This window comes from Clupea harengus, chromosome 25 (genome assembly GCF_900700415.2).
Source record: "Clupea harengus chromosome 25, Ch_v2.0.2, whole genome shotgun sequence".
NCBI lineage: Eukaryota > Metazoa > Chordata > Actinopteri > Clupeiformes > Clupeidae > Clupea > Clupea harengus.
The window spans coordinates 11254358-11270103 of NC_045176.1; the positions used below are offsets into that span (position 1 = coordinate 11254358).

At 43.6% G+C, this 15746-nt stretch overlaps 1 protein-coding gene across 7 annotated transcripts in view; it reads right to left on the bottom strand.

The window, feature by feature from the left end:
* Positions 1 to 15746, bottom strand: part of LOC105900508 (zinc finger protein 521) — a 100462-nt gene that overhangs the window by 80743 nt on the left and 3973 nt on the right. For 5 of the 7 annotated variants that reach the window (XM_031562907.2, XM_042703785.1, XM_031562905.2 and 2 more), the window contains exons 2-3: positions 10267 to 10323; positions 2118 to 2324 (exon numbers count right to left, since the gene is read on the bottom strand). Coding sequence is in view for 5 of the 7 variants with exons in the window: in XM_042703785.1 (XP_042559719.1) it covers positions 2118 to 2324; positions 10267 to 10323 (264 nt within the window). In the remaining 2 variants the exon portion in view is untranslated. The remainder of the gene's footprint in view (positions 1 to 2117; positions 2325 to 10266; positions 10324 to 15746) is intronic. The other 2 variants (XM_031562908.2, XM_031562906.2) reach the window with 1 other exon arrangement.

A 15746-nucleotide genomic window follows, 5' to 3' on the forward strand; every position in this document is an offset into this window, starting at 1 on the left:
CCCTCTCTTTCTCCTTCTCTCTCTCTCTCTCTATCTCTCTCTCTCCCCGTCGTTACCTCTTTCAATTGCTCTGTCTGTGTTTAGGGTGGGATCAGCATGTTTTTTTTTTTACATGCGTTTCCATCATTTCTGTAATAAATGTTCAGTTCATATTATTAAGATAAATTATTGTATTAATACTGATAGTTATTAATAATAAGTCCTCCCATTTTGTTACTGTGTCAGTATGTTTTTTTCAAAGTTGCATCCATGTTTTGACATTCTGACAGAAGTGAAAAATATGATGTTAAATCATTAGAAGTTATAAAGATGTAAGAAAGAAGTATAACTTTATAAGTATAAAGTATAATTTTGCGACCAGAGCTAAAGTTATGGACCTGGTGTGAATACCAAGATGCAGAGGAGTTGTTACTTATTTTAAAGTAATTTTTTTTTATTAAATAAATTACAAATATAATAGTTTAGCACAATACCCTAATGACAATTACACTCTTACACATTACAATTTGGTATCCACAGGGGGTCCAATCCAAACTGCATTCTAAAATCTTGAGTAATTGGGAGCTCTTTGTCTCCGAGATTGACATTAATTTGAGGTTAGTGCGGAAGCAAAAAATCCACAGCAAAGGCCAATTCAGCGGAGAGAGAGAATGAAATACTCAATACGTGAGTCATACAAATGAAGCATGCCTTAAATGTTGCCTTGAACCCCAGTATTCAAGTAAGACCGACAAGCGCACGCACACACACACACACACACACACACACACACACACACACACGCACACAGATGCATACACAATTTTCTTAACTGCTGCTCAACAACACTGGAATTCATTGGACACCTCTCTGGAGCTCTGACTTGTATCTTTGTTATGCCTGATTAATAAAAACTTTGAATCAATCATGAGCTGAGGATCCGCACACACTACAGAGGTGGGAAGCAGGAGAAAACGCTTTTCAACAAAACAATAAATTAATAATTCCTTGTAGGTACACATGTTGTTTCAAGTCCATTAAAAACACAGACAGAGACTTTATGTTTTGAAATAATAATAATAAAATAAATAATAAAAATTGTAACACTCAAAGGTTATATATCAGAGGCTGCCAATATAGTACATCAGATCATTCAGATTCATTCATTCAGTTGAGCTGGGTGCCAGATCATGAATTTGAAATCAAAGAAAATGAAAATGTATAAACTTATATTACATTTAACATTTAAAAAAAAAAGTTGTGTTCTTCTGGTGGCCACATCTGATGTGGGGTCTGTGGGAGATAAAGAGGCCAGCCAGCCCACCGCATGTGGAAGCCTTCAACTGACATCATTAGTTCTCACTGCCACCTTGTCAGAGTATTTTTAGCCGTGTTCATACATCAGCCAGCCAATGACATGGCCTGCCAGTGGAGCTACACTACAATACTTGTGCAAGCGCACTCTGGCTCGCCTGCTTCCCTCTGTGGAGATGTGCGATGTGATGTGTGTGGTCTAATCGAATGTACGAGACAGTAGGTGTAGCCAAAATACACAGAGACTGGGGAGAATGAGAGAAAGAGAGAGGAAGAGAGAGAGAGAGAGAGAAAGAGAGAGAGAGAGAGAGAGAGAGAGAGAGAGAGGGCGGGGAGTAGAGTTGGAGAACTGCAGTTGTGGAAAGTGGTACATTTATTGCTAATGCTGTAGGAATTTGTGATGGTGGCAGCACTTCCTTTGGCTAAGATCACATTTAATGATATCCATGTGTATGAATTAGTATGTTATTGTGTTCCTGTGGTGTGTGTATCAGAGAGATAGAATTACAGAGGAAAGAAGGAGGTGGAGAGAAAATGAAGTCGAAGGAATTAAAGGGAAGACGGGTGAAGACAAAGGGACAGAGAAGAAGAGACAGAGGGAGAGAGAGAGAGAGAGAGAGAGAGAGAGAGAGAGGGAGAGAGAGAGAGAGAGAGGAAAACAGGGAGCAAGGCAAAAGAGAGAGAGAGGAAGAAAGCAAAAGAGACCAAGGGGAAAATGGAGGGTGAAAGGGAGAGAGACACACAAAGAGAGACAGACAGAGAGAGAGAGAGAGAGAGAGAGGTGCTAGCACCAGACTTGGCTCGGTGGGCTGAGCGTTGTTTACCTGTCAGCTGGCATTGATTAATCTTGTGTTCGGTGAGATCGCTCAGTGACTCGAACACCTGCCGGCAGCCGTCGCAGCTGTGCAGAGCGGCCTCTTCCTCGTCGTCGTCCTCCTCCCCCTCCTCGCCCTGCTCTGGAGACAGACGCCTCTTCCTCAGACGGCCGTCCTCCACATCCTCTGCCACCCCCTCCGGGCCGAAGTCTGGATCTGTGGATGTGATGCAAAGGGAGACATGTTGGGTTCTGGTCTCCAACGACAACCACTGCAGTAACAACAACAACATCCAGAACATCATCTAATGCGCTTAATGTGATCTACAGAGCGACTGCTATACAGGTGTGTTCTGTGTATACACACAGGCATGTGTATAGGGTCACATGTCTCATTCCATCCTTTGAGATTGTTTCCATCAGGACTTTCCGCATTCTGATCAGCTACACATTCCACCGCACCACATCTCACCATAACACCATTACTCTTTCAAAAGTTAATAATGGAAGGAGACATCCTCTTGTTTTTTTTTAAGATCTTTTTTTCTTTTCTTTTTAAGGATTTAAGGATTTGCTAAAGAACTTGGCTTTTTCTCGAGCAGTTCAATCGAGATATCAACTCTGCTACTGCAGGGGGAAAACAAAGAGGGGAGAAAGAAAGAGGCTGAGTGGTGCTGAAATTGGTGTGTGTTACACCCTCGATGTGACACACTTCCCTGAATAATTTAGCCTTCCCTCGCAGGCAGCCGCGGGTCGCACACATCAATATTCTCCTATCTGCAATCTCGTCTTTCAAACACAATGTGGGCCTGAATACGTGTTTGGCGATCAGCACAGAAGAAAAGGGATCGAGGCAAACCTTCCCTCTGATTGCTAAACGCAGTCAAACCGTTTCAGATTTATTTGATGAGAACTGCTGTGAGACTGCCTGCACATTAGCATTCAGTCTGATAAAGCCTACATCATGAGCATGAGATAAGGCCTGCTTCGGTTGTTTATGGAACAATATTTACATTGGCTTGTATAATTCGACCACCATTGCTGTGGAACCTCATGTTCACCCTACATTGTTGGTTGCCAGGCACCCAAATATTCTATAGGTGCCTGGCAGATGAAGATGCCTTGGGAAATGGGCTGTACACACACATGCAGGTAACAAGGCAGTTTCAGACTACATCATTTTATTTAAGAACATGTGATACAAGTACATGGTACATTGTACACTAAGTACATAATATGAAGAATATAATAGTAAAGCTCAATTTAAAGTAATTAAATAAGTGTAAATGTATAGGCAGCATAATGTATGTATGTATATGGAGCAGGGCATGACCTGTGGCATTAGTCATGAGCTGAAGTGATATTACTGGTCATGACATATTTATATCCCGATCATGATGAGCGCTGCTCCACTCCACGTCACCCTATTCATCTGACACTGGCTCCAGCACATCGCTGTGTGCTTCTTCACTAAAAGGGGAGAAACAGAGAAGGAGGCCTGGCTCTGAAGAGTGTGAAATTCCTTGAGGAGCGACGATCCAGAACTCATCAAGGCCACCCAGGATTCTTTCCTCCACCCCCAGCCACCACCACCCCCCCTTCCCCACCAACACCCCTAACTCAAACCCCCAGCCAGCCCCCCACCCTGCCCGCCCGTCCATCTCACGCCAAGTATTGATGTAACCTCACACCCTCCATTGTCCTCCTCTCCTGGCGACGGAGGCTCGTGGAACATGCCCTCTAAAAATATCAGCACAGGGCTCCCCGCTGGGACCCCGAGGAACAGAGCAGAAGGTGTTTGGAGAAGACGCAAATCCCCCAGCCCGATCTTCACAGATGCAGACGCCTCCTTCCATGGAGGAGGGCCTGTGCCTCGGAGGCCAGCCAACCTCAGAATGGTCAACCTGACACGGGTTGGGGGGGGGGGGGGGGGGGGGGGGGGGGGTTGGCGGGGGCTCAAACAGCCAGGCCAACGGGTTCCAGAACTTCGCTCCTATTTCCAGGACGACATGTTGGCATGACCTTTCTCGAGCTCGACTCAGTCGAAAGAGTCAAATCGGTTTGAATCTAATACTGGGAAGTTAAAAGCTTCTCTTTTTAATTATCATACACATTGAATTACATTGCACCATGCCGATGCGCAAATGGCAGTCAACACATGAAACGCTCAGACTCTGTGTAATTCTTTGGCAGCGTGGTTGACCCACCGCAACTGCACCACATCACACATTCTTTGGTGATGAAACACGGAATAACAACCCAAAAAAAAAAAAGCACGCTGCCTTTCCTCCACTCCTCTGCTTGTATGCATCTCACTCACTCCTGCACACTGATCTGTAGCTGCTCTGATCCAATAGGTTTCTCTTTGTTCTTGCCAGGAGGAAAGAAAGTCGCGCCCATTAGAGCAACGTCGCTGTGTAAATGTAGATGGCTTCACCTCTCCCATCTAACAGGCTAACCTGGGGACCGGTCACGGCAAGGTCAGGGCCTATCCGAGGGATTAGAGTTCAATGTCAATACAGAGTTCCAGAGTGTCTGGGTTTAGACCCATTAATCCATTTGATCTGGACATCCTCCTGCCTGAATTCCCAACTGAAATGGCAGGGGATCAATGACACCGGAGCAAGACAGCCTGCCAATCAGGAGTCCTCACACTGGCGTGATCAGCGGAGGATAGGGTGAAGGAATGTGCTGCAATCTCAGCATTAAAACGCTACCTGACAGAACCATGTGTCAAAGGTTTATTACCACTTGGAGAGCCGACACATCATTATGAAGAATTATGTACAGGTAAGAAAGATGGGCATAGATTTGTAGAAGACCACGGAGATACATTTTCCATTATGAATAGCTTCATTATTCTACAAATGTGAAGAGCAAGTCATAGTCAAATGACAGAACAATATGCCCTCTTTCATTACGCTATCACAATATCATATGGCAAAAATGGCTGTTGTTTCTTGTAATATGCTTTCATAAACAAACATTTTGCATTATCGCTGCACCGTTTGAGGTGGTCTGTCATGTTTGTATTTGTCCTCTGAGGACAGTGATTGATCCCGTTTGAAGTAAGCCACGCAATATTTTATGTGTTTCTCTCTCTCCATCCATCATTGTCCAGCCCACCCACGCAGTGCGGAGCGCCTCGGTGACATTTATCATTCCAGAACTTTCATCTCGCGGAAAAAAAGGGGGCTGACACCCCGCCCCCCCACCCTTAATATTATTGAGTATTTCTGCTCTTAAATATTTATAGTGTTTTAATTGATGTTCCCTTCTCTGCTCTGTCGCCCCCCCACCAAGGGTCCCTAGCTCCCCCGCCAGGCCGGCTCCCTGAATCCCCCCCCCCTCCGTGCTCGGGTGTCTCCCACTGTGACAGGAGGGGGCGGCCCTGCTCTCTGGCCACAAGCCCCCCACCGCCACTGCCTGCCAATCCTTCAAACCACAGGAGAGAAGGAGCGAGAGACAGGGAGAGACAGGGAGCGAGAGAGAGTGAAAGAGAGAGAGAGAGAGAGAGTGAAAAGAAGAGTGAAAGAGAGAGAGAGTGAAAGAGAGAGAGAGAGAGAGAGACAGAGAGAGGAAAGGAGAGAGAAACAGGGGAGAGAGGAAAATTGAGATAGAAAGAGAGTGAGAGAGAAAGAAGGGAAGGGAAGAGAATAAGAAAAAGAGAAAGGGAAAAAAGAGGGGAGAGAAGACATATTAAAAGGAAAGTGAAAGGCACATAAAGACAGAGAAGGATGGCCATAGAAAGACAGGAGGAGAGTGCAGTGGTATATCCACATATAAGTAGAGACTGGTCAAAGAAGCAGGGAATTAGAAATCCAAATTTATGTGGCAAGAAACTCCTAGCAATCTGGAAGCATCCAAGGAAAGTCTTTAAAAACTCTCCTAAATCTTCCGTTAAGTCAGAAACACTGACTGGAAAAATAAACCCGAACCACCAGATTTGGCTTCACTTTTGATCCATCATTTGGCATTAAACCGTTATAAATGGCATCATTGGTGGGGGTTCAGTGTCTTTTTAAATCGCATCCAAAGCAAGATTAAACGTCCTCCTCCTCCAGAATCAGAAGAGGATGAAGTCAAGCAGGCGTCTCTGTGGAGTCCCTCTCCCATTTCCATGAGACTAACCGAGATTTACCATTGCTCACGCTTGAGTCTTCAAGAAACACAGCCCAACAGACATGGAGCGAGCCCAAACACAAGAACCCCACAGCCCACACACACACACACACACACACACACACGAAAATACAACAGAGGGCCTTAACACAATCGAAGAGCGACTACCTTTTGTAATCGTCTATCGTCTTTTTTCCCAACCAGCACTGACTCATACACCCCCAGCCCACACACACACACCCCAAACCACTCTCCCTGTGCACATCCACCCCCAAGTTCGAAATTAAGAATTTATTCTCAGCAGCGAGCGGCTTCAGTCGACACATGTCAAGGCGTCTGATCAAAGGTGTGAGGCCTGCTTCAGTGGGGTGAGGGAGAGCTACTATCAGACACGGGAGGACATTAAGATTGAATAACCTTCACACGGATAGCAGAGTCTCATTATGGAGACGGAAAAGAGAGAGAAAAAAAAACGCTGGGGTTGGGTTGGGTGGGGGGAGTTAAAAACTCTTGAAAAACTTTCATGGAGCTCTCGCCAATATAGGTCACAGGCATGCTCCTTATAAAGTGACACTTAAGTGAGTCTTCTGCTGTACTTGGGGGATGGAGGCTTGGGTATTTCCCCTCTACCCCGTCTTTATTGTCATTTTCGACTGATCTGAGATCATTACGCCAGCTCTCCCTCACACGCACACCAGCCTGGAGAGCAGATCACATACTGATCCAGAGTCAGTGAGGGGGGATCTCTGAAGAAGCATTGGAGTGCAGTGCCCCAGACAAGCGTAACAAACCCCCAATCAGCACTGTTATGAAACATGGATACTTAATGGAAGAATTGCAGTGTGTGTAAAAATGTGTGTGTGTGTTTGAGAGAGAGAGGGAGGAAGAGGAGCATGACTGTAAGCACTAAAAAGGAAATCTCTGCACACACACACACACCCAAACACAAGCACATGCCTGCACAAACACATGCACGCACGCACGCACGCATGCACACACACAAACACACCCAAACACACGCACATGCCTGCACAAACACATGCACACACACACACGCGCACACACACACGAATAAACAACAATACACAGCTGTCAATCACTGAAAGGGCTTTCACATAATGACATAATTCTATCAGTCCCTTCCCACATAAGCACAATAGGAAAGGAACAGAGGGCAAAGAAAATCCAAGTTATCAAAATGAGAAACAGGCTCAGAGCCCCCACTCTCTCGCCCTCTTTCCCTCCCTGCTCCCTCTCTCGCTCTCTCTCTCTCTCTCTCTCTCTCTCTCTCTCTCTCTCTCCCTCTCTCACAGGGAGTTATAATATTGAACAGAGCATCTTGCCATGCCATTAGTGCAGTTGTACAACAAAGGAAATTAATAATAGAGAGTGTGATTTCAGCAGTGCTGGAGGAGAGAAAAAGGGGGCTGCTCTCCTCCTTTCTCCTTTCTCCTTTCTCCCCTCTCTTCCCTCTTCCCTCTCTCCTCTCCTCTCCTCTATGCTCTGCTCTGCTCTCCTGCAGCATTGAGCCCTGCGGTGCATTGATCTCGCTGGCGCGGCACCTCACAGTCCCCGCGTCCTCTAAGATCTTTACATTCGAGAGCAGGACTCAGTCCACTCCACTTTAGCAGGGCTGACATCCTACTCCACAAAATAGCTCAAACCTGATACAGCTGGGGTTGGGGGGAGAGAAAAAACGAGTGCATGAAAGAAGAAAAGAGACAGAAAGCGAGGGAGGGAGGGAGCAGGAGAAAGAAAGAGAGGGAGGGAGAGTGTGCAAGTAGCATGTGGTTACAATTACACACAGTGGTAAAGGCAAGCTGTGGATCTTAAACCTAACATTCTGAGTCAGGGCGGAAAGAAAGAAGGAAAGAAAGAAAGACAGAAAGAAAGAAAGAAAGAAAGAAAGAAAGAAAGACAAATCTATCAACCCATATTATGTTGTCTCTGATTTTCTTTTGTAGGCAAAAAAAAAAAACAGTCCTTCCAAACAGCTTTTTTTGTGACCTTTGTAATGAAATCACACTCGACCCTCACACTGGACCTTGCGCATCCATAAAAGCACACAAATGCACACACATACACGCACTAACAAAGAAATATATTCTCTATGTTATGACTGATTTAGTCTGTTGGATAGCACCTGGGTAACATCCACACACGTTGTTATTTCATTACATTGTAATTACACAAATATCCACAACGTACGCATAGGATGACTTCATTTAACATTTTTGTGTGTGGTAACTGCAAATCATTGATTTTTGAAAAAATAAACAATCTGAAGTAGAGGCTGTGACTACAGAATGTGTCTGAACATTTCTACAAGGGAGACTGTTGTCATGACAAGTGCAAATGCGAATGAAACTGAGTGGATTTCAGAAAAGCTAAACCCTCTGTTTACAACAAAATTTCTAAGATGGAGGAGGGATATTTTGACTATGTATATGGTAGTTTTCAATGCTACATTCATACTTCGATTATTATTGCATGTTTATATAGTAACTGCAGCATGATAATACACTAAAGAATTCTGGGAGAACATAATATTCAAATGCAGTGCATTACCCTCATCTTACATCATTTGTAGTAGTGTCTGCTCCACTTAAACAAATGCAAAAATCCACACTTCCTAGATGGCTCTTCATGTTGGTGGAAAAACACTTAGTTGGGCCTTGCACATGACAAAAAAAAGGGGGGGAGAAATTTGATTTGAGCAACTCTCAAGCTCTCAGCAGGCACCCAATGCCATTGATCATGTAATGCAGACTACTTAATGAAAGTAGTGACTGAAGAATGAAGCAGCCACCTGTGAATGAGGGGGTTCAGCCCCTCTTTAGGGGAGGAGATGTATTACTTTAGGAGGCCCTTAGTGTTCAGAGTCTTAAAGAGTGGACAAAGAGTGAAATTATAAAAACAAAATAAATTACATTTCAGGTTTAGACTGAAAAGGACTCTTTGAGACAGAGTAACAGTGTGCGTTGACTCTAGACAGCAAACGCAAGGGCTTTATCTGGCTGTATTAACAATCTCCATAGTTACCATCGGAACCGTTCTTAAATGTCACCAGCCAATACAAATACAGCAGCACATCAAACCACCCAGAAGACATCTCCCTTGAAATGTTTGAAAATATGATAATGGGGTTGTAGAGGGAAGGTAGATAAATCTGTCATATTTTTTTTCAGTGCACACACACACACACACACACACACACACACACACACACACACACACACACAGTTTTCTACACCATCTACTGATAATCTACCAGAGTCTCTTTACAGTGCAGCAATCCGCAACCAAGTCCATACATCTCAGAGGTGTACACACATTAGCCCTGTAACATGACATCTCTAGTTTGGCTAAAACACAGACATGGAGCTCTCTCTCTCTCTCTCTCTCTCTCCCCCATCCGATGCCAGCCTCGGAGAGTCGAGGGTCCCCAGCCTGCTGGGCAAAGCCATCCATATCGGGTTTAAAATAACCACACATGAGACCTAACCTTTACGAGAGACAAATGAAATAAGAGATCCACTACTGCACATCAGGAGCAGGCCTCATTCATACTGGGTCTTCTGAAAGCCTGACCTGGATTACTGCTTGGTGCCTGGAGGGCAGCAGTTGATGCCACATGAGGTGACAGGACGCATTCATCTGGCCACGCTGCACGCGGCAGAGAAAGAGAGGGGGGGGTGCAAACACAGAAATAAACACACACACACACACACACACTTTTACACGCACAAGCATACAGTACTGACGCATGCAGACACACACACACACACACACACGCACACACACATACGCATACGCACACACACGTGTGCATACACATACACATACAATACTGATGCATGAACACAGACATACACACACACATGCAGAGAAATCCAAAAACCAAAGAAATCGGCCACTTTGAGGCAGACACACTAAGGCACAAAACGCACTGCACTCACATCAACACAGACAGCCAAGGACCAGATGTAGCAAGACAAAAAGGCCATTTTTCCGATGAAAACATAAAATAGCATTACCGCTTGCTACGGCAGTCTGCCCTGGGGTGAGCCGGTCCTCAGTCACATTGTCTTCTACTGCCATGGAAAGAAAGAGAGAAGAGCTGATTAGAGAGACAAATAAAGACACTTTGTGGGCATGAACTCCTCAGCATGATTTCTTATTATTGCATGGCTGCCTCTTTTCTTTTTCTTTTTTTCTCTTCTCCTTGTGTGTACCAGAGATTTTCATTTTGATTTTGTTGTTTTTATATTAATATTCTTCAGCGCACAGAGCTTTCAGTTACTTTCTGCAATTCAACCTCAGGTTTGGGAATCTGCTCGAGTCTTTTTCATATGCATGAGGTTTGGAAACGCAGCCCAGAGCCACCCACATAAATCACTTATTGGGTTGAATAATGACATTATGAATTATAGAAATCTTCTAAAAACATATCCCATCAACAGAGACCCAGTGACCAGAGCATGAAAACCTCCCCCCTTAACTGGCTCGGCAAGAGAAAAAAAGAAACCGTATTTCTTTCATACAAACTCAACCACATACACAGAAAAAAGGCAAAAGGGGGAAAACTGTGGTAGTGGAAAATGCCAGTTTACAGAAATTAAGCTGAGAGAAGGAAAATGGGGGGAGACGGCTTTTCACATTTTCCTTTCAGTTCATTCTTCTTTTTTTTCTTAATTCCCTGACGTTACATTTGGCCTTACGAGACCGTTCTTTGCTGCCCACCAAGGGAAAGTGAAACAGTGGACATTGGGTGAGATATACCACCCATACCTGTATATAACACCTGTAAAATACAGGTATGGATGTATACACCTCTATATAGTTTAGTGGCTGAGATTGCATCTAAATGTTCTCAAAGTAACAGTAACAGGAACAGTGAGTTTGCATGACGTGTTTTCTGGGCATCTCAAGAGCTCTAGCAAACAGTGAACTCTCACTGGCAAATCCCACACAGAGACGTCACCTGCTACAAATCTGTGCCTTCAGAGTTCCATTAGCGCAGACATGCCCGTGCATTCTAATGACGCTGGTGACTACTTTGGAGCTGAACAGTCCTCGAATGAACCCCCTCTTTGACCAGTGTTTAGACAAATTCATTACACGGCAATTAAAACTTTTTGACGAGTGGCCCACTGCCATTGTCCTTGACAAACAGGGAGTGTGTCGTGAAATGTATGCATAGATTTCATTAGAGACTCCCCCTCCCCAACCCCCCTTTCCTCCCCTTTCACTCTGACTGGAAGAGTTCCTTGCTGCATGTCAGGTGTGGAGAACTAAATGGATTTTAGCAGCAGGAAGAGAACAAAAGACTCCCACCTGCTCCATGGAAAATGAGGGTCTCATTGAGGAGGTTTACGTGCCTTGCAGTTCCACCCCTGCAGTCAGGAACGTAGCCTCCATTATGCCTCCTCTATCTACCCTTTCATTTCCTGTGCAAAGACATGGCCCCCTCTGACAGGACCTCCCAGCTGGGGGTGGGTGGGGGTAGGGGGTGGATGGGGTGGCCTGGCAGGGACTGTCAAAGCAGGAAGTAGCCTTCGTTCTTTTAGAGAGCTTTAACAATTTCACATTTTGAGGCAATTAAGGAGAGAATGGTGGGTGGATGGATGCAGGTCACAGGGAGTTCTCAAAGAGCCGTACGCCTGTGTCAAACCACTTCAAACCAAACAACTTTAAAAATAGGCAAACGTTGTTTTCCAAAGGTGATGGCCAATCACACGGCAATATCCTTTCAAAAGAACAGTGTTACAATCTAATTCCAATAAGGCACCTTGTTAGTCCTGTTTCAGTTCCTTTAAAAGGACTTATGAGCCTGATCTTTGGGTGAATAACCTTTTCCACCCAGTGGAAGCTGGATATTTCAAACTGAGTCAAACGAGTGCTCTAGTTGGACTGCCTGTGCGCTAGCTGGACTGCCTGTGCATTAGCTGGACTGCCTGTGCTCTAGCTGGACTGCCTGTGCGCTAGCTGGACTGCCTGTGCTCTAGCTGGACTGCCTGTGCGCTAGCTGGACTGCCTGTGGCTACCGATGGCGGGCAGGGAAAAGAATGCAGAGCCTTGGTTGTAGAGACACTTCTTAGAGGGAAGGTCCCTATGAGCTAAATGAGTTTTTCCATCACAGAGAAGATCCATATAAGCAGCATCATTTAAATCGGGGCAGGGGTCTTAATAAATCCCCCATGGTTCAGGGGTAGATTGGTATGTTGGGAGTTAGACTTTTTTTTGTTTTGATTGCCATCTCTGTTGGTGAGACGAAGGGAGTTGAGGCAGAAAATGTCCTTTTAACAAAGAGAGCGTAACTTTTACATTATGACAGCTCACAGTCATTTGTTACCACTGTGCTGCTATTAAAAAGTTTTTTTATTATTCCAACAGCGGTGAGACATTTGATGTGTTTTATCATTTCCTCCACTTTTTCCACTTGTAATGTTCTTTTGTAATTGGTCAGTATCGTAGGGTCACAATAACAACTTCAACTGGAATAGTGAGTGTGAGTGAATATTTAGGCAATCACTAAATTATTTCAAACACTCACTCAACTACTTGAGGAACTGCCACAGGTCTCCACTGATCATTTGATAATGATCCTTCTAGAAAAAAATTACAGTAGTTTTGGAGTTGTCAGAGACATAATCTCCACAAACCGACATTTTCTCAACAAAGCACAAATGTACGGTGCTTTGCCAAATGTTTCTATTCTGCAAGAAATGGTAGCACTACACCTCAGTTCTACACGAGTGCAGTTAGGGACATGGAATTGTAATACGGTAATACATTTCTCTGAAGGGGCTAGATGGGATCGGCATAAATCATCTCCAGTAGATTTTACATTGTGGTAATAGTCATTTTACACCGGCGTGCTCTGATACAGGAGCGCTCTATGATACAGGAGCACTCTATGCAGTGAGAGAGTGCTCTCTTAATATATGAAACATGGTCAGAGGTATCAGTTTCTGACCTACTGTTGTACGACTAATGGCTCAAGCTCAGCGTAGGGAGTCATCGTCAGACAGCACATTTGAATTCAATTTGCCCACGGATCCTCAGCCCTCTTCTAACCTTTGATGGGCTTTCTGTGTACAAAAAAAAAAGCAGTGCTAGCCTTCCTTTAAATATACTCCGCTTGATTTGACTCCAGTGATTTTAGTCCACTGTATCAGATGTGGAATCTTTAATATGGTTCAGAGAGAAAACAGCAATTGGTAAGAAAATGTTAATTATATTACATATATAAACATCAAATGAAAAAAAATATAACATATACCAATGAATGGTTGTTGGTGTGCTTGTTCATTGGGAATCTATATAATATGTTAACTGGATTGGTTCCACGGAGTGGCAGAGTCATTAGAAGGAAGCTGTGTGCAAATAAGCTTCAATCAAAACAACAGATCATCAGATTGTTCTTTTTGACATAATGTTTATCTCTGACCCTATGATAACTTATAATGCACTACTATGGAATGACACTCAAAAGAGCATTTTCAGTGATACTTACTGAAGTACAGATCATGTATTTCAGTAACACGCCATATCATCCAACGTCATTAAAAGAGACCATTGTCACTAGGCTATCAATAGAAAGTACGCAGTAAGAAATAAATAAATGCACCATCTCAGCCACTAATTAAAGGGCGACAAAATCTGAAAACTCTACTAATAAGTGAAAGGGCAAAAGCTATGATAAACAGTTGCAAAAATTTCAAAATTCCCTGAAATATTTTAGTGAGTATTTACAATTTTAATTCAGGTCTGAAAAGTAATGAAACACTTTTACTGGTATAAATGACTTAACAGTAACGTGACAGTGGGGGCACTTGACCCCAGTGTGTAGAACAGCATAATAATGTCCCTCTCTGGCACACAATGGCTTCAGTGAATATGCTCTTTCTTAGTGTGTATTCACAGGGCCACTCTGGACAAAGCATGGACATGAGTCCAGCTGCACACAAGAACAAAAGGCCCGTAATGCAGCCTGACTAGCTGACAAGAAGCCTCTCGCCACAGGGATTACAACTCAATTTAGAGAGGGTCACCAGGGGTCAAACCCCATCAATTAGTGTACGGAGGCTGAGACGCACAACTGTACAGGAGCCACTATCTAATGAATGCTACAGGGTTGGGGAGACTGGTGATTAGTGTCGTGAAGGATTTACAGTGAAGGACATGATGATTATGTACCGGCATTTTTCATTACCCTGTATTACGTTCTTAAAACTCTACTGTCGCTGTTACACTGCTGCCTGTTAGTCAGATGGCAATAATGACGACTATGAGGATGAAGCTGCTGCTGCTGATGATGATGTCAATAATGATGAAAATGATAACCACAACAATATTTATCTCCGTCTCTGATGTTACATATTTGTGATCAAAGCTCCTAAGTTTAAAACTCTTAGTCAGAAGGCCTCCATTGACACGCAGTTGGGGAAAATTGTAACCTGCCTCTAAACTGCAGACTCCTGCTCTGCCACAGCCACATTCACACTGTGTGAAATAACAAGAAATATCGGCCAGCTCCCGCGACACCACACACAAGTTATAGAGGCGAGTGTCAAGAGCAGTGACAGGCCTGCTAATGGGATTTTTTAATGGTTCTATGAAAATTTCCTTAATGATAATAACATATTTTTCTGTCACATTACAAAGTGTTAATGACTTTTTTTTTTTTTTATCACAGATCATTAGTTGGACCACCACTAAATTTAAAGTTTACAGAATCTTTCATAATTATTTACATAAAGCACGTTTTAAATGGTTCATACTTGTAATTAAATGCATTATGACTCAATTTGAATTCTAACCCTTTTTTATTAAACGCTATAAAAGAGGTCAAGATTTCATAACTGTTCTCAGGTCAAATTAATCATACTGATGCCACCATGTCTTGAACTGAACTAAATATTTCCCTTGAAGTGGTCATAACCCCTTGAGAATTGTGGTGCGTTACTATCAATCATACTATGCTGTTCGGTCAATCCTTCCAGTTTTCAAAATAAAACTCTTCCACAATATTCCAATCGTGTTTTAGCAGTTTCACACCGTGTGACACTTAAATCAATATGCAATATAAATTATTAACACTTCCTCTAATAATAAAAGTCTTCCAGAGATTATTTTAATTTTTAATTAACATTAAACTCAAAGCTGACACATTTGTTTAACTGGCAAAAATGTCCCAAGTTCATTTGTCTTTTATTACACTTCTGTCAAATTGTCCTACATACACGTGGATGAATAAATCCAATTCGAGTCAGAAGCAGTGTTGTCAATAAAGACCCCGTTTGATGGCCCGGCATTCTGACATTGTTCAGACAACACACTGATTTAGCTGAGAATACCAATACCATGCAACACATGAATACAGTAAGGGGTTAGATTCTAGATCACCAGACACACATGACGCATGAAAGACAGGAGAGGCAGAGATAGGGAGCAAGGGAGAGATGAGGAGACACAGACGAGAGAGTGAAAGAAGGAGAGACACAGACAGAGG